This window comes from Phyllobates terribilis, unplaced genomic scaffold (genome assembly GCF_046119375.1).
Source record: "Phyllobates terribilis strain yellow unplaced genomic scaffold, ASM4611937v1 Scaffold_3__8_contigs__length_932513732, whole genome shotgun sequence".
Classification (NCBI taxonomy): Eukaryota; Metazoa; Chordata; class Amphibia; order Anura; family Dendrobatidae; genus Phyllobates; species Phyllobates terribilis.
Window position 1 is genome coordinate 553,996,885 of NW_027362763.1, and position 16,977 is coordinate 554,013,861.

The window sequence follows — 16,977 nt, forward strand, 5'->3', positions numbered from 1 at the left end:
AGTTGAGAGACGCATGGATTCCACTCAGTATCAGCAGATTCTTGACAATAATGTTCAAGAATCAGTGATAAAGTTGAAGTTACGCAGGGGATGGATCTTTCAGCAAGACAATGATCCAAAACACCGCTCTAAATCTACTCAGGCATTCATGCAGAGGAACAATTACAATGTTCTGGAATGGCCATCCCAGTCCCCAGACCTGAATATCATGGAATATCTGTGGGATCATTTGAAGAGGGCTGTCCATGCTCGGCGACCATCAAACTTAACTGAACTGGAATTGTTTTGTAAAGAGGAATGGTCAAAAATACCTTCATCCAGGATCCAGGAACTCATTAAAAGCTACAGGAAGCGACTAGAGGCTGTTATTTTTGCAAAAGGAGGATCTACTAAATATTAATGTCACTATTCTGGTGAGGTGCCCATACTTATGCACCTGTCAAATTTTGTTTGAATGCAGATTGCACATTTTCTGTTAGTACAATAAACCTCATTTCAAGGCAGAAACATTACTGTGTCCAACAGTTATTACATATATCAAACTGAAATAGCTGTTGCAAAAACACCAATTTTTATAAAACAATAAGCTTAAGATTAATAGGGGTGCCCAAACTTTTTCATATAACTGTATAAATATTGATGCAATACACATAAAAAAACATAATGTTTCTTCTTTATCTTTTTTTAAACACAAGTTTAACATATGAGAATGTAGCAAAAAAATGTGAAGTCTGAGGTTGATGGGTGTAAACATTTCCACAACTGGAATAAAGATGCTCCATGCACAGCAACAAAAATGCTTCAAATGAGCGAAAACAAGAAGGAAACAAGGTCTATAGCGTAAGTGCAGATAATGCACAGCACCACAGACATATGTGAAATAGTTTTTTATAGCAAATTATTTTTCCATAAAATGTAAAGTATATAAGCGAATGACAATTTGTTTGCTTACTACCCCAAAAACAATAAGTTTTACATACATACATCCCTTATTTCTCCAGAAAACAGGTCACTTTCCCAAACCTTTGCAAGGTGTACGAGACTTAGGCTGATATTTGGGTATCTAGTACCTTCCCTAAACAGGACATAATGACAATTAGTTCCGAATAGATGTTAAATACTTTAAACATATTAGAAAATTTGAAATATGTAAATATTTAAAATAAAGGACAAAGACAGGAAATATTTGCAGCCATATAGAGATTGATCCACAAAATAGTAGTACATTGTTGCATATTAAATTCTCTAATATACAATTATAATTTCTGCTCTGGCACAACCTGTTCAATGAGGCTCTTTTTATATCGGCATGTTTCTTTAGCTATGTAATAGCCAGAAAAAAAGCTAAAATCCTTGACACATAAGAATACCTGGAAGGATCCATATTAAGTTAGCAGGATTCAATATCATATATAATAACAGATCAAAATGGAACTAATAAATAATAGATTCTGTGAAGACAGAAGCCATGATGATATTTTCAGAAGGGCATTAATTGATTTGTTAATTTGCCACCCTTTAGATCAGAGTTCCCCACCTCCAGTCCTCAAGAGCCACCAACAGGTCATGTTTTGAGGATTTCCTTAGTATTGCCCAGGTGATGGAATTATTGCTTGTGCAATACTAAGGAAATCCTGGAAACACGGCCTGTTGGTGGCTCTTGAGGACCAGAGTTGGGGTACACTGCTTTAGATGGTAATTAAAATGTGAGTAATACATTAATTTAGCATCACACTTTTGTCACACATGCATTGAAAAGTTTAGGAGCAGATTGCTAAAATTGTCTAACTTTTAGACAGTACAAATTTGTAAAAAGACTATCTAAAAAGCGCCAGATTTATCACAGTGGCTCACGCTGAATGATAAATTTACTGTTGTTTAGATTGTCTAATGTAAGTTTATTCAACCTATTAGGTGGCTTACTTTGCACCAATATTTGGCCCTCTCTTTGGCTTGGTTAGTTTTCTGATTTTCATGTCAATGTGACTATTCTTGATGTTTTAGCCAGATTTATGAAATATGAATGTTAAAAAGTCACAAAATTTGGTGCATTTCTTCTCCAGTCATACCCTGAAGTGATTTCATGTACGCCAGCTATTTTGGAACATTTTTCATGACATTTTGCGAAATGTGTGATTTTTTTTTTCCCCACTAAAAAGTCACAAAACCAATTAAAAACAATTTTGGGCTTTGCCAAATTCATGAATTGCATGCATCATTTTGATGAATTTGGTGTAAATAACGTCAGAGAAAACCACAAGTCTAAAAAGAAAAGTAACTTAAAATAAAATGATGAATTAAGTCCAAATTGTGCAAAGCATGTACATTAGTTTTTTTTTTCTTTTGCTACAATAAAGCCATAATTCTGCACTTTAGCCTAGTAAATCTAACTATATTTCTTAGTTCCACCGATATTATTTATATATTTTTTCTAAAATTATTTCACTAGCTTCACCAACTGAACGCCTCTGCTGTCAGACTGAATGCTTGATTTCACAGTTGAGCTACATTACTCATTTCAGTAATAATAAAATAGTTGTATTACTTGAGATTGATTCTTGTCTCTGCATAAAGCTGCAATTTTACTGTACAATTGCACACTGTACATTATTTCTAAACTTCATGCTATATTGTCCCAGACAAAAGTTTAAAATTGTAATTTTTGTTTACTTTTCATTTAGGAGTTCACGGAACTTAGGTTCCTGCATCTTTTATGTCTGTCATATGAATGAGAATGGTCAGGATTTATTACTCATACAACTTTTGTGTCCTTCACATTTCTTTAGGTACTGCCCTTTCCTAGTCAAGTTGTGTATAACAGAGTTGGAAAATGTGGTAGCAGGACTGTTGTTTTACTACTACGCATGCTGTCCGAGAAACATGGCTTCAATCTTGTGACTTCAGACATTCACAATAAAACACGGCTGACCAAAAGCGAACAGGTAAGTAAAACAAATCTACTTTTTCAGTGTTCTGGGGCATTTTTCAAGAAATCTGACTCCAAAGCTTGATAGCATTTTTAAAAGTTCCTTAGACTTTTAAGGCCTTATTTTTAAATAGTAAGAGCATATTCACACACAGCATCCATTTAAAAGTCCATGCACATTGTTCACAAACAACCCAATCATCTAATATGGAACTTATGTTAAATCCGCAATAAATCTGCCACATGAGAATATATTCTTATATATTCCTTTTAATTTAGTCTTAGGGCTCTTTCACACCTCTGTGTTTCCAGTACATGTGGTGACAGTTTCCACACGTATCGGAGACACATACACACGCAGACCCATTCAAAGCTATGGGTCTGCGCACATGTCAGTGTGTTTCCACGGACCAAGTGTCCGTGAGCTCCACACGCTGACATGTCCATTTTTTTGCGAATGCGCAATCCGCAAAAGTGTCGCACGCTGAACACACATGGATGACATCCGTGTGTCATCAGTGTGACACGGACCGGTTCCTGGGAATCAGCGTTACATTTAGCGTTGTTCCCAAGCTCCGGGTGCTGAACGTTGCCCTCATCATGGTTTTCTGCCGGCGCTGCGATCAGCACCAGCAGCGACAATGATGAAGGTAGTAGTGTCTGCTCCCACTGTGTCCACTTTGTAAAAATAAGAATAAAATAATAAAATCCTTACACTCACCTGTCCTAAGTGTCCCCCGCTGTAATCCTCTGACTGATGATGTCGGGGAGCCGGGGAGAATACCCTATATGTGGTGAAAAACTACTGTTTAGGGGCACGGCAGGGCAAGGAAGGAGCATTATTTGACTTTTGAATTGCAAAATTGGATGGAATCAATAGCAGACACCATGTCATCATTGCGGAGCTGTAATCCATGCGACCAATCAGCCGAGGAGCAGGGGAGAATGAGCCGCTGCAGCAATCGGGCCCCGGAGCTGAGCTCAGGAGCGGTGCCCTGTCACTAGCTGAGCACAGCTCTGGGGCCCGCTCACTGGAGCGGCTCATACTCCTCAGAGTCAGCGGTCAGAGGATTACTGCGGGGGACACTTAGGACAAGTGAATATAAGGATTTTATTATTTTATTCTTATTGTTACAGGTGGACACTGCTGGAGCAGACACTACTACCCTCATCATTGTCCCTGCTGGTGCAGATCGCAACACCGGCAGGGAACAATGATGAGGGCAGTGTTCAGACCCCGGCACGGCACACGATTGCCACACGTGTGACACACATGGACACATGGGACACGTATATCTCCGTTACCGTTTTCTCTGGTACCGGAAATATACAGACGTGTGAAACCGGCCTTACTTGGTAGTTTTTGTGAGTTACCACTTTTTAAGCCCCCAACACACATTAGATGGCTACAGGCAGAATGATGCTTCTGTCCATCATTCGGCAGACAACCATCTCGGCCATTGCTCCCATATATAGGAACGCCCGTTTAGCCAGGCACTTCTGTGTTTGCTATGAGAAATACACTGACAGCCATCTCAATCATTTTTCCCATACATAGGAGTTCTCGTTCGGCCAGGCACTTCTGTATTTTCAATGAGACATCTTCCGAAACCGGACATGCCTGATCATCATCTCAACTAATCATCAACTAACAGTTGGCAGTCACTCACATACACATTACACTAGCGTCTAATGTGTGTGTTGAGTTTTAGTTTGTCAGACTCCACCAAGACTCTTATGACATGTCTAATTGATAGGATAATTACTGACAAAGACAGTTGGGGTATGGTAGTAAATTCTTATGTGCTGCGGATTGCAACAACCCTAATGATTTTCCTCATCAGATCATATTCTCCTTTCGGCTGTGTAAGTGGAGATGTAAACAAATGATGGGATTCCTTACATTACCTTGTTGTGTCAACTGTCAAATATTAACATTAATATTTCAGCAAATATATCCGTATTTCTTATCTTAATTCTTTACTGGTGATCTTACCTTTACAGATGACTTTGATAATAAAAGATAGAATAAGTCAGACATTTTTACTTGGAATAAATATGAAAATAAAAATCAAACAAAATCAGAGTGACTGAACGCAAGAATTTTTGGTATTTTGTTTTGCAGCTTAGCTATGGAATAATTTAACGTTTTTTGGAAATGTTGTTCAGTTCAGTAAAATTGCTGACTTGTTTTCACTTCCAGTAAAGTATAATAAGGAAACGTGGAGAAAGAAATCTTAGCAAGAAATCTCAAGGTCTCATGTTAATTACACTGTAAAGTTAGACATCTCCCATGTGCTTTATTCATCATCTACAATTAACTGAGAAAGGACAGCATTTCAAGATTGTTATATACTTACTCTGCTGCAGTCCAGCATCTGTTCTCTAATTTGGAGCCATTTAGCCACATCAAGGGCGCACCCACCACCCTAATTTGCATATGGCATGAAGTTCTTTTTTGGAGGAAGAGGTGAACGGATTTGAAAACTAAAAGAATGATTTTTTATTGTTACTCCATCCCCTACAAGGCTATGTGGTTAGGTTGAAGTGTAAATGTGGGCTTACAGACTCCCTTTAAAGTACTAGCTATTATACGTAGTTGTAAGCAAGGCTGTGGAGTCGGTAAGCCAAAGACTCCGACTCAGACTCCTCAATTTCCATGACTTCGACTCCATGACTCCTTCTCCCTCATACATGGCTCATGTTTAAGTGATAAATTTACTGTAGCACAGATTAATCTCAGCTAAAAGTCTAGACCCTTAGATCAGGAATAGGACAGACATTTATAGGACATTTCATAACTTTCCCAAAATCTTATGAAAAAATATTCCCCACAAACTGCATTGAACTACTGTACCCAATTTATTATATATTTTAGGAGTTGGAGTCGGTCCATTTTATTCCGACTCCACGAATCCGACTCCACAGCCCTGGTTGTAAGTAATAGTTACATGTAGTTATAGTTTAGTTTTATAGTTTTATGGTTATAGGTAGTTATATAGAGATTACACTTTGTAATAAGTGTTAACAAGAATAGCAGTGTGGATATACCATCAACTGTCACTGAAAATAGTATTGTTTTACTTACTTGTATCCATGTATGCTACTTGTATATAATTCTCTTATAATATGTACAAAAATAAAATATTGAGAGTCTTCACTGGTGGCTACCTTTTTAATGGCTAAGTGAAAAGATGATGGCAAGGAGCAAGAATTCAAAGAGTTCAAGACTAATTATGTCCCTTTATCTGGCAATAAGTCCTGAAAATTAGCTACTAAAGTAGTCTTGAAAGCTTGTTATTTGTCACCATCTTTCCAGTTAGCCATTAAACAATGTACACAACTGAGAACTCCGTTTTATCTTTGCCATCAGGAGATTGTGAAAGAACTGGTAGTTGGAAATTGCAAAGCTGGATTTTCCTAGCAAAGTATAGTTTAGTAATGGCATTGGTAATTCCCTCCTTTGCCTAGTTCTCTCTGTAGTTCTCAGTCCTTCCAGGTGTTGGGCTTATTCATGACTGGGTTTAGAAAAGTGTGCAGTGTTTGCAGTCTTTAGTTAGTTGAAAAGTGTCTAAGGACCCAAGAGACTCCTCTAGTGGGACATTTACCATTGGTGTAAGGTAACATCTGCCATAGATGTATTCAGGGATGTACCACCCATTTCGGGAGATGACACGGCTGCTATGAGGCCCATGAGTTGAGAGGGGCCCAGTGCCAAGCCCCACCCTTTCCTTTCATCAAATTTGAATTCCATCCCTAGGATGCGGATACTGCGCAATAAAAATGGAGGGGGCCCACAAAGCCACAAAGCAGGAGAAGGCTATAAGAAGATAGCAAAGCTTTTTTAAGTTGCCGTTTCCTTAGTTTTAATTGTAATTAAGAAATGGTAGCTAACAGGAACAGTGGAGGTCAAAATAAGGTTTGGAAGACTAAGCAAAATTTCAGTGAGAGCTGTTCGTACGATTGCTAAAGAGGCAAATCAGAACCCCCGCTTGACTGCAAAAGACCTTCAGAAAGATTTAGCAGACTCTGGACGTGTGGTACATTGTTCTACTGTTCTGAGATACCTGCACAAATGTGGCCTTCATGGAAGCATCATCAGAAGAAAACCTCTCCTGCTCCCTCACCATAAAATTCAGCATCAGAAGTATGCAAAAGAAAATCTAAACAAGTCTGATGTATTTTGGAAACAAGTGCTGTAGACCGATGAGATTAAAATAGACTCTTTGGCCACAAATTCTGTGTGGAGAAAAAAGGGCCCAGAATTTCAGGAAAAGAACATCTCGCTAACCATTAAGCATGAGGGTGGATCAATCATGCTTTGGCGTTATGTTGCAGCCAATGGCATGGGGAACATTTCACCGGTAGAGGAAAGAATGCATTCAATGAAATTTCAACAAATTCTTGATGCAAACATAACACCATCTGTAAAAAAGCTGAATTGAAAAGAGACTGGCTTCTATAAATGGATAAATGATCCTAAACACACATCACAATCCACGATAGACTACCCCAAAAGGTGCAAGCTGAAGGTTTTACAATGGCCCTCACAGTCCCCTGATCTGAACAACATTGAAAATCTGTGACTAGACCTCAAAATAGCAGTGCATGCAAGACGACCCAGGAATCTCATAGAACTGGAAGAATTTTACATGGAAGAATGGATGAAAATCCCTAAAACAAGATTTGAAAGACCCTTGTCTGGCTACAAAAAGTCTTTACAAGCGATACTTGCAAAAGGGGGTGCTAAAATGTACTAACCTTACAGGGTGCCCAAACTTTTACATCAGCCCATTTTCCTTTTTGTAAGTTTTAAATTGTAAAATATGACAATATTTTTTTTGCCTAAAATACAAAGGAAATGTGTCATCTTTAACTTTAGGCCTTTTAGACTTGCTTAATTGTTCACAATAACAGTAATTTTGACCAAGGGTGCTCAAAATTTTACATGCAACTGCATATTGCATTTATTCCGCCAGATGACATTGTCATTTCTATTTTCCATAAACTGTGTTTGTAATTTGTTGTTTTTAACAGTTTTTAATAACTAAAAAAATATTTAAAACCATTGCAATTAAAAAATACATTCTACAGTGTCCTTTCTTTCTGTACTGACAGTTAATTTTTAGACAGAGCAGTAGAAATTCTGGTCCGATTTCATTCAGATCTCTGGCTTTATAACACCTTGAGAAGTTTTGCAAAACTTTAGTGAATTTTGCTGCTTTCACAAAAGTGGAGTAACACTTCTGGAGAGGTGCACCAACAGGCATACGCCAGTGATAAGATGCACTTAATTCTTTAAGTAGCGTGCGCCTCTCAATGAATTAGGCTAATCTTACTCCTATATGCCCATATATAAGACAAATCATCCGTTTTAATGAATCGGATTTGAGTCTTTTGTTAAATCGGTTAACTGCAACAGGGCCGACATCAGGGCTTTACTGCCCTTACTACTATATGGGGCCCTGTGAGCAGCAGTACAAAGGGGGAGCCCGGGCCCCCCTCTTGTGCTTCTGCTCATGGGGCCCCATGCTGCAATAAAGTGCTGAGCGCTGGGGCATGTGCGGCGCCCTAGGCGGCGCACACCTCTGCACTGAGTGCCTTACCGGAGCTTCCCAGCCGCGCAGCTCCCTCATGCTTCTCCTGACTTCTGGTCAAGTGACAGCGCGTACACTCCGTCACCTGACCAGATGTCAGGAGAACCCGGCGGCAGTGTGCATCTCCTCATCACAGCAGAGACCCCAGGAGTGCCAGGATGCTGCTGGGATCGTATGAGGTGTAAGTATAACAACTTTATTTTTTTACATAGAATTAATTAAATTGGAGTGGGAGGATGAGCTGCACATGGGGAATTGGGAGTGGGGGGAGGATGAGCTGCACATGGGGAATTGGGAGCGGGGGGAGGATGAGCTGCACATGGGGAATTGGGAGTGGGGGGGGGTGAGCTGCACATGGGGAATTGGGAGTGGGGGGAGGATGAGCTGCACATGGGGAATTGGGAGTGGGGGAGGATGAGCAGCACATGGGGATTTGGGAGTGGGGGAGGATGAGCTGCACATGGGGATTTGGGAGTGGGGGAGGATGAGCTGCACATGGGGAATTGGGAGTGGGGAGGGGGGATGAGCACATGGATGATTGGGAGTGGAGGATGGGAAGAGCAAATGGTGAATTGGGAGATGGGAGTGGGAAGAGCACATTATGAATTGGGAGTGGGGGGTGGGAGAGAGTAAATGATGATGAACAGAGGGTGGGGGTGGGGAGAGCACGGACATAACATAATGATTTGGGGCAGAGGGTACATGTAAATATAATTAATCGGGGGAGCGGGAGGTACAGAGTGGGGGGCGTTGAGGATGCAGGAGTGTGACTGGTAATAAATTGTGGGAAAGAGTATAGGTTCTAATTAATTTATATATGTATTAGGTGGGGCAGTGGATATTTACAGTTAGTGAGGGCACAGTGGTGGATTGCAATTTATTTTTGGAATGGTGGGTTGCATAATGACTAATTATATATTAATGGTGGGTGCACGTCTGTATTCAGCTGTGTAATATAGAAGTTGGGGCATGTGCTCTAGATAACTGTGTGTTATTTTATGCAGAGACGAGTCCTGGCTGGAAGAAGTGATGGCGGTCTGCACTGGATGATGGAGAAAAGCGAAAATGAAGGACTTCACCTAGAGACTTCACCGGTGAGTCAGTGTGTTACATGTACACTGACACTATGCACTATATACTATGTACAGAGCTCCTGTGTATAATGTCACTGGTGATTACTGTATTATCTGTACACTGACACTATATACAGAGCTCCTGTGTATAATCTCTCTGGTGATCACTATATTACCTGTACACTTACATTATACACTGTATACCATGTACCGTGCTCCCGTGTATAATGGCACTTAAGGTAATATTAGTATTGTGTTTTTTTTATTTGTGATCAGTATTGTAGTATTCGGTGACAATGTGGTGATAATATGTGGTCTGGTCATGGTGTAGTGGTTTTTGTCCCTTATATGTGGTATTATTCGGTCACTATGTGGTGGTAATATGTGGTCTGGTCATGGTGTGGTAGTATTTGATCCTGGTATGTGGTAATATTGGTCATTTTAAAAAATGTATATGACACATTCCGTTAAATAAAAATATACTTAACCGCTTCCCGACCGCCCACTGTACATAAATGTCCGCGTTGCCTGGGCTCTGTGCAGCGCGGACGTTTAAAAACGGTGGGTGGTCTCGCAGTGCTCAGGACCCCCTGGGTCCTGCAAGCGCTGTAAGAGCGGTGCAGAGCGTTAGCTCTGACAGGGAACATCATCGGGACCTGATTAGATCAGGTCCCAGTGACGTTAACCCTTTGCTGTCTTCTATATGCTGCGATCTATAGTGATCGCGGCATATAGAAGACAGCAGGAGGAGAGGGGGTCGTCCACTTACCTCTCTGACGACCCCTTGATTGCTTTCAGGACCTGGCGTTGCTATGGCAGCTGGAGGTCACATGACCGCCTCCAGCTCTGCCATATATGGTGTCCTTCCTGTCTGGCTTCAGCCTGTAGCTGATGCCAGACAGGAGACTGTGAAACAGTCAGTGAAGATCTCATATAATGTAATATATGTCTATTACATTACATGAGATCAGGGATCAGAAAAATAAAAATTAATGTCCCATACAGGGGCTAAGTAAAAATGTAAAAAAAAGTAAAAAAAAATGTTTTGAAACTGTTAAAAAAAACAAACAAAATAAATAAAAACAAATAAATAAAATATTAAACCGATAAATCCATATAGTTATGCAAAAATAAAAAAAGTACACATATTTGGTATTGCCGCGTCCGAAACAACCTGAGCTATAAAACTGTCACACTAATTAACTCCTTATGTGTACACCGTAATAAAAATAAATAAAAAACGGAGCAAAAAACTATGCTTTTTCCTCATATCGCCAAACAAAAAGTGGAAAAAAATGCGATCAAAAAGCAAAATGGAAATAGAAATGGTACCGCTGAAAACGTCATCTTGTTCCGCAAAAATCAAGCTACAATACTGCTCCATCAGCCAAAAAATAAAAAAGTTATACCTCTCAGAATAAAGCAATGCAAAAAAAATATTTTTTCTATAAAATTGTTTTATTGTGTAAAAGCGCCAAAACATAAAAAAATATACAGTAAGTGTAGTATCGCTGTAAATGTACTGACCCAAAGAATAACGCTGCCTGATCACTTTTACCACACGCAGAACGGCATAAAAAAAAAACCTCAAAAAACAATTCCTGAATTGTTGGTTTTTGTTAATTTTACCTCCCAAAAAAACGGAATAGAAAGCGATCAAAAAATTTCACGTACCCACAAATGGTACCAATAAAAATGTCAACTCGTCCCGCAAAAAACAAGCCATCACATGACTCTGTCGGCCGAAATATGGAAAAATTATAGCTCTCAAAATATGGCGATGCAAAAACTAGATTTTGCAAAAAAAAGCGTCTCTTAGTGTGTGACAGCTGTCAGTCATAAAAACCCAATATAAATCTGGTATCTCTGTAATCGCACCGACCCGAAGAATAAAGTAATCTAATCAGTTATATCACACTAGGAACGGCGTAAAAAAATAAATAAAACCAATTCTTCACCTGCTACTGATTTGTTTATTATGTCTCCCAAAGATCGCAGTATATCTCGGCACACATTTATCCTGCGCTCTGCGCTGAGCACTTACGCCAGAGTTTCCATGTAAATCTCTGAAATATGTGATTCAGCCGGAACCCATGACGGAAGATTCCCTGTAATGAGGCAGATATAGGCCACTGTGGATGCCGTCTGACCTGTGATCCCACGGTGTCATTTGTTTTAGGCGTGCATAAAAGTGCGGTTGGCCACAGTTTTGTGCACTTCTGAAAAAAAGGACACCGCTAAACAGAGGCCAGACGGAGTCCAGAGTAACTCTGCTGCCTCATTACAGTGAATGGATCCTGCAGGGGTTTCATCTGAATTACATCACTTGGAAATTTAGATGGAAACCCCGATGTAAGTGCTCAGCCTAGAGCGCCGGATAAATGTTACGTAAAATGTTCCCAATAAAAGCTTCAACTCAGTCCTCAAAAAAAGCTAGTCCCCACTCAGGTCCGTCATCTGTTAAAAATATAAGGGACTTCCAAGTTACTGGTAGCAGAAAGGCTCTGGAAAAGCGAAATGGCCCTTGCCCCCCAAAAGAAATTCAAAAAATTTTGTGCTCCCAAATCCAAATGCCTATTCTACAATAATTTGTTCTCCAATTGTCAAATAGCACTCCGTCCCCCCCAGATCTCGCCATATGGCTGAGCAGTACGATACAGCCACATATGGGGTATTGGCACTTTTAGAAGAAATTGTGTGACACATTTCGGCACCATTTTTACATATTGTCCTGTGTGAAAATGTAAAATCTGAGGGTAAAACATTTTTTTGTGGTAAAAATATAATTATGCTTTTTTCACTGCCCAATGGTATAAATTTAAAAATTAAAAAATACTCACTACTTCCCTAGATGAATTCCTTGAGAGGTGTAGTTTACAAAATGGGGTCACTTGTGGGGGTTTCTGCTGTTTCTGCATGTCAGCGACTCTTCAAATGTGACACGGTGTCTGCTGCCTATCCCAGCCAACATAGCGCTCCTTTCTCTTCCGAACCCTGCCGTACACCAAAGCAGTGGTTTTCCCCCACATATGGGGTATCGGCGTGTTCAGGAGAAATTGTACAACAAATTTCATGGTGCAATTTATCCTGTTACCCTTATGATAGTACAAAATTAGGGAAAGGAAAACATTTTTTGTGGGAAAAATGTGAAAATGTTATTTTTATGGCTCAATATTATAAACTTCTGTGAAGCAGCTGGGGGTGCAAGGTGCTCACCACATATCTAGATAAGTTCCCTAAGGGGTCTAGTTTCCAAAATGGTGTCACTTGTATGGGGTTTCCACTGTTTAGGCACATCAGGGGCTCCCCAAATGCAACATGGCGTCCGCTAATTATTCAAACAAATTTTACATTCAAAAAGTCAAATGGCGCTCCTTCCCTTCCGAGCCCTGCCGTGCACCCAAACAGTGGTTTGCCTCCACATATGGGGTATCGGCGTGTTCAGGAGAAATTGCACAACAAATTTCATGGTGCAATTTATCCTATTACCCTTATGATAGTGCAAAATTAAGGGATGAAAAACGTTTTTGCGGGAAAAATGTGAAAATTTTATTTTTACAGCTGATTGTTATAAACTTCTGTGAAGCACGTTGGGGTTCAAGGTGCTCACCACACATCTAGATAAGTTCCCTAAGGGGTCTAGTTTCCAAAACTGTGTCACTTGTGGGGGGTTTCCACTGTTTAGGAACATCAGGGGCTCTCCAAACACAATATGGCGTCTGCTAATTATTCAGACAAATTTTACATTCAAAAAGTCAAATGGCGCTCCTTCCCTTCCAAACCTGCCGTGCGCCCAAACAGTGGTTTTCCCCCACATATGGGGTATCGGCGTGTTCAGGAGAAATTGCACAACAAATTTCATGGTGCAATTTATCCTATTACCATTATGATAATGGAAAATTAAGGGATGAAAAACGTTTTTGTGGGAAAAATGTGAAAATTTTATTTTTACAGCTCAATATTATAAACTTCTGTGAAGCACCTTGGGGTTCAAGGTGCTCACCACACATCTAGATATGTTCCCTAAGGGGTCTAGTTTCCAAAATGGTGTCACTTGTGGGGGGTTTCCACTGTTTAGTCACATCAGGAGCTCTCCAAACGCAGCATGGTGTCTGCTAATTATTCAGACAAATTTTACATTCAAAAAGTCTAATGGCGCTCCTTCCTTTCCGAGCCCTGCCGTGCGCCCAAACAGTGGTTTTCCCTCACATATGGGGTATCAGCACGCTCAAGAGAAATTGCACAAAAAATTTTGGGGTCCATTTTTTCCTGTTACCCCTGTGAAAATAAAAAAAATTGGGTCTAAAGTAACATTTTTGTGAAAAAAGTTAAATGTTAATTTTTTTCTTCCACATTCCAAAAATTCCTGTGAAGCACCTGAAGGGTTAATAAAGTTCTTCAATGTGGTTTTGAGCACCTTGAGGGGTGCAGTTTTTAGAACGGTGTCACTTTTGGGTATTTTCTGTCATAAAGACCCCTCAAAGTGACTTCAAATATGATGTGGTCCCTAAAAAAATGTTTTTGTAAATTTTGTTGGAAAAATGAGAAATCGCTGGTCAACTTTTAACCCTTATAGCTCCCTAACAAAAAAAAATTTTGGTTCCAAAATTGTGCTGATGTAAAGTAGACATGTGGGAAATGTTATTTATTAAGTATTTTGTGTGACATATCTCTCTGATTTAAGGGCATGAAAATTCAAAGTTTGAAAATTGCAAAATTTTCAAAATTTTCGCCAAATTTCCGATTTTTTCACAAATAAACGCATGTGATATCAAAGAAATTTTACCACTATCATGAAGTACAATATGTCACGAAAAAACAGTCTCAGAATCAGGGGGATCCGTTGAAGCGTTCCAGAGTAATTGCTTCATAAAGTGACAGTGGTCAGAATTGAAAAAATTGGCCCGGTCACGAAGGCAAAAACAGGCTCTGGTGCGAAGTGGTTAAAAAGAGTATTGGATATTTTAAGAAAATTTTAATAGGTTAGAGTAGAGCATGGTCTGGCCAGAAGTGTCTACCTTATCACATTGGCAGTTTTAAAAATCTTTTGACCAAAACAAAAGATGCTGGCTATGTGTGTGATCTGGTGTTCACTGGGAACTGGTAATGTATGATTGGTGAGGTCGGGGTGCAGAAGTGGAGTTTTTCCAAGAGTGGGCGGTGGGACTGTAGAAGGTTTGAGGGATGGAGGCGGAGTCTCAAGGGGGCCCGAAAATGTTGCCAGTATGGGGCCCTGAAATTCCTGGTGGTAGCCCCGAACTGCAATGCAAATATGTTACCTATAGATTTTTTCTTGGGTAAACGAGCAGGTTTGGAAAAGCCAAAGAATTTGACAATATGAGAGTTATCTTAGATTTTTCTACATACTTCTGCAGTCACAACATCGGCAGCATATGTTGATTTATCTTTGCACACTCTTGGCATTCTCTTGATGAGCTTCAAGAGGTAGTCACCAGAAATGGTCTTCCAACAATCTTGAAGGAGTTCCCAGAGATGCTTAGCACTTGTTGGCCCTTTTGCCTTCACTCTGCGGTCCAGCTCACCCCAAACCATCTCGATTGGGTTCAGGTCTGGTGACTGTGGAGGCCAGGTCATCTGGCGTAGCACCCCATCACTCTCCTTCTTGGTCAAATAGCCCTTACACAGCCTGGAGGTGTGTTTGGGGTCATTGTCCTGTTGAAAAATAAATGATGGTCCAACTAAACGCAAACCGGATGGAATAGCATGCCGCTGCAAGATGCTGTGGTAGCCATGCTGGTTCAGTATGCCTTCAATTTTGAATAAATCCCCAACAGTGTCACCAGCAAAGCACCCTCACACCATCACACCTCCTCCTCCATGCTTCACGGTGGGAACCAGGCATGTAGAGTGCATCCATTCACCTTTTCTGCGTCGCACAAAGACACGGTAGTTGGAACCAAAGATCTCAAATTTGGACTCACCAGACCAAAGCACAGATTTCCACTGGTCTAATGTTCATTCCTTGTGTTCTTTAGCCCAAACAAGTCTCTTCTGCTTGTTGCCTGTCCTTAGCAGTGGTTTCCTAGCAGCTATTTTACCATGAAGGCCTGCTGCACAAAGTCTCCTCTTAACAGTTGTTGAAGAGATGTGTCTGCTGCTAGAACTCTGTGTGGCATTGACCTGGTCTCTAATCTGAGCTGCTGTTAACCTGCGATTTCTGAGGCTGGTGACTCAGATAAACTTATCCTCAGAAGCAGAGGTGACTCTTGGTTTTCCTTTCCTGGGGCGGTCCTCATGTGAGACAGTTTCTTTGTAGCGCTTGATGGTTTTTGCAACTGCACTTCGGGACACTTTCAAAGTTTTCCCAATTTTTCGCACTGACTGACCTTCATTTCTTAAAGTAATGATGGCCACTCGTTTTTCTTTACTTAGCTGCTTTTTTCTTGCCATAATACAAATTCTAACAGTCTATTCAGTAGGACTATCACCTGTGTATCCACCTGACTTCTGCACTGCACAACACAACTGATGGTCCCAACCCCATTTATAAGTCAAGAAATCCCACTTATTAAACCTGACAGGGCACACCTGTGAAGTGAAAACCATTTCCTGTGACTACCGCTTGAAGCTCATCAAGAGAATGCCAAGAGTGTGCAAAGCAGTCATCAAAGCAAAAGGTGGCTTCTTTGTTTCACAATATTTTTATTGAATTTTATCAACATTTAAACATGAACTCGAACATGGTTCATATGGGGGTGGTGGGGGAGGGGGGGGATTTGTGAAAGGGGAAGGTGGGTAATCAGGTACATTAGCATTGTTTATCCAAGTTAATATAAATCAAAACAAAACAGAACAAGTAAAAGCGAATATGCTTAGCAATGACACATTGGAACAACATGTTAAACCTGTGTGAAAGGTTTGGGAATGACGATTGTCTGTCTATGGTTTCTCTTTAATCGGGGAATTTTTTTGGCCATAATGACCATTTTTTTAAGTTTCTTGTTGAGCCATTTATGCTGGAAGCATATCTGAACTCGTACGATTTATGGAGTGAGATTCTGCCTAGAAGTTCGAAGAAACGAGGGGGATCTGGTTTCTTCCAGTTATATGCGATTGAATTTTTTATTACCAAACATATGTGGATGATAAGGTATCTAGTGTGTGAGGTCAGTGATTCCAACTCTAAGGACAAGAGAGCCTTCTGGGGTGTAAGGGCGATTTCTTGGTTGGTTAGGTTATTAATTAGTTTAGACGTCTGAGCCCAGATTTTTTTAATTTTGGGGCAGTTCCAGAAAATGTGGATCAGATCTCCGTATTGCCTGCAATTTCTCCAACAGAGAGGGGAATTGTTGGGGTCTATATGCGAGAGGCTTAAAGGGGTAGAGTACCAACGTGATAACGTTTTATAGTATCCCTCATG

General features: G+C 40.3%; 1 protein-coding gene across 3 annotated transcripts in view; it reads left to right on the top strand.

The window, feature by feature from the left end:
- Positions 1-16,977, top strand: part of UST (uronyl 2-sulfotransferase) — a 445,691-nt gene that overhangs the window by 293,803 nt on the left and 134,911 nt on the right. For 2 of the 3 annotated variants that reach the window (XM_073671395.1, XM_073671393.1), the window contains exons 3-4: positions 2,787-2,942; positions 9,528-9,617. In XM_073671395.1, the coding sequence (XP_073527496.1) occupies positions 2,787-2,942; positions 9,528-9,617 (246 nt within the window). The remainder of the gene's footprint in view (positions 1-2,786; positions 2,943-9,527; positions 9,618-16,977) is intronic. The other variant, XM_073671394.1, reaches the window with a different exon arrangement.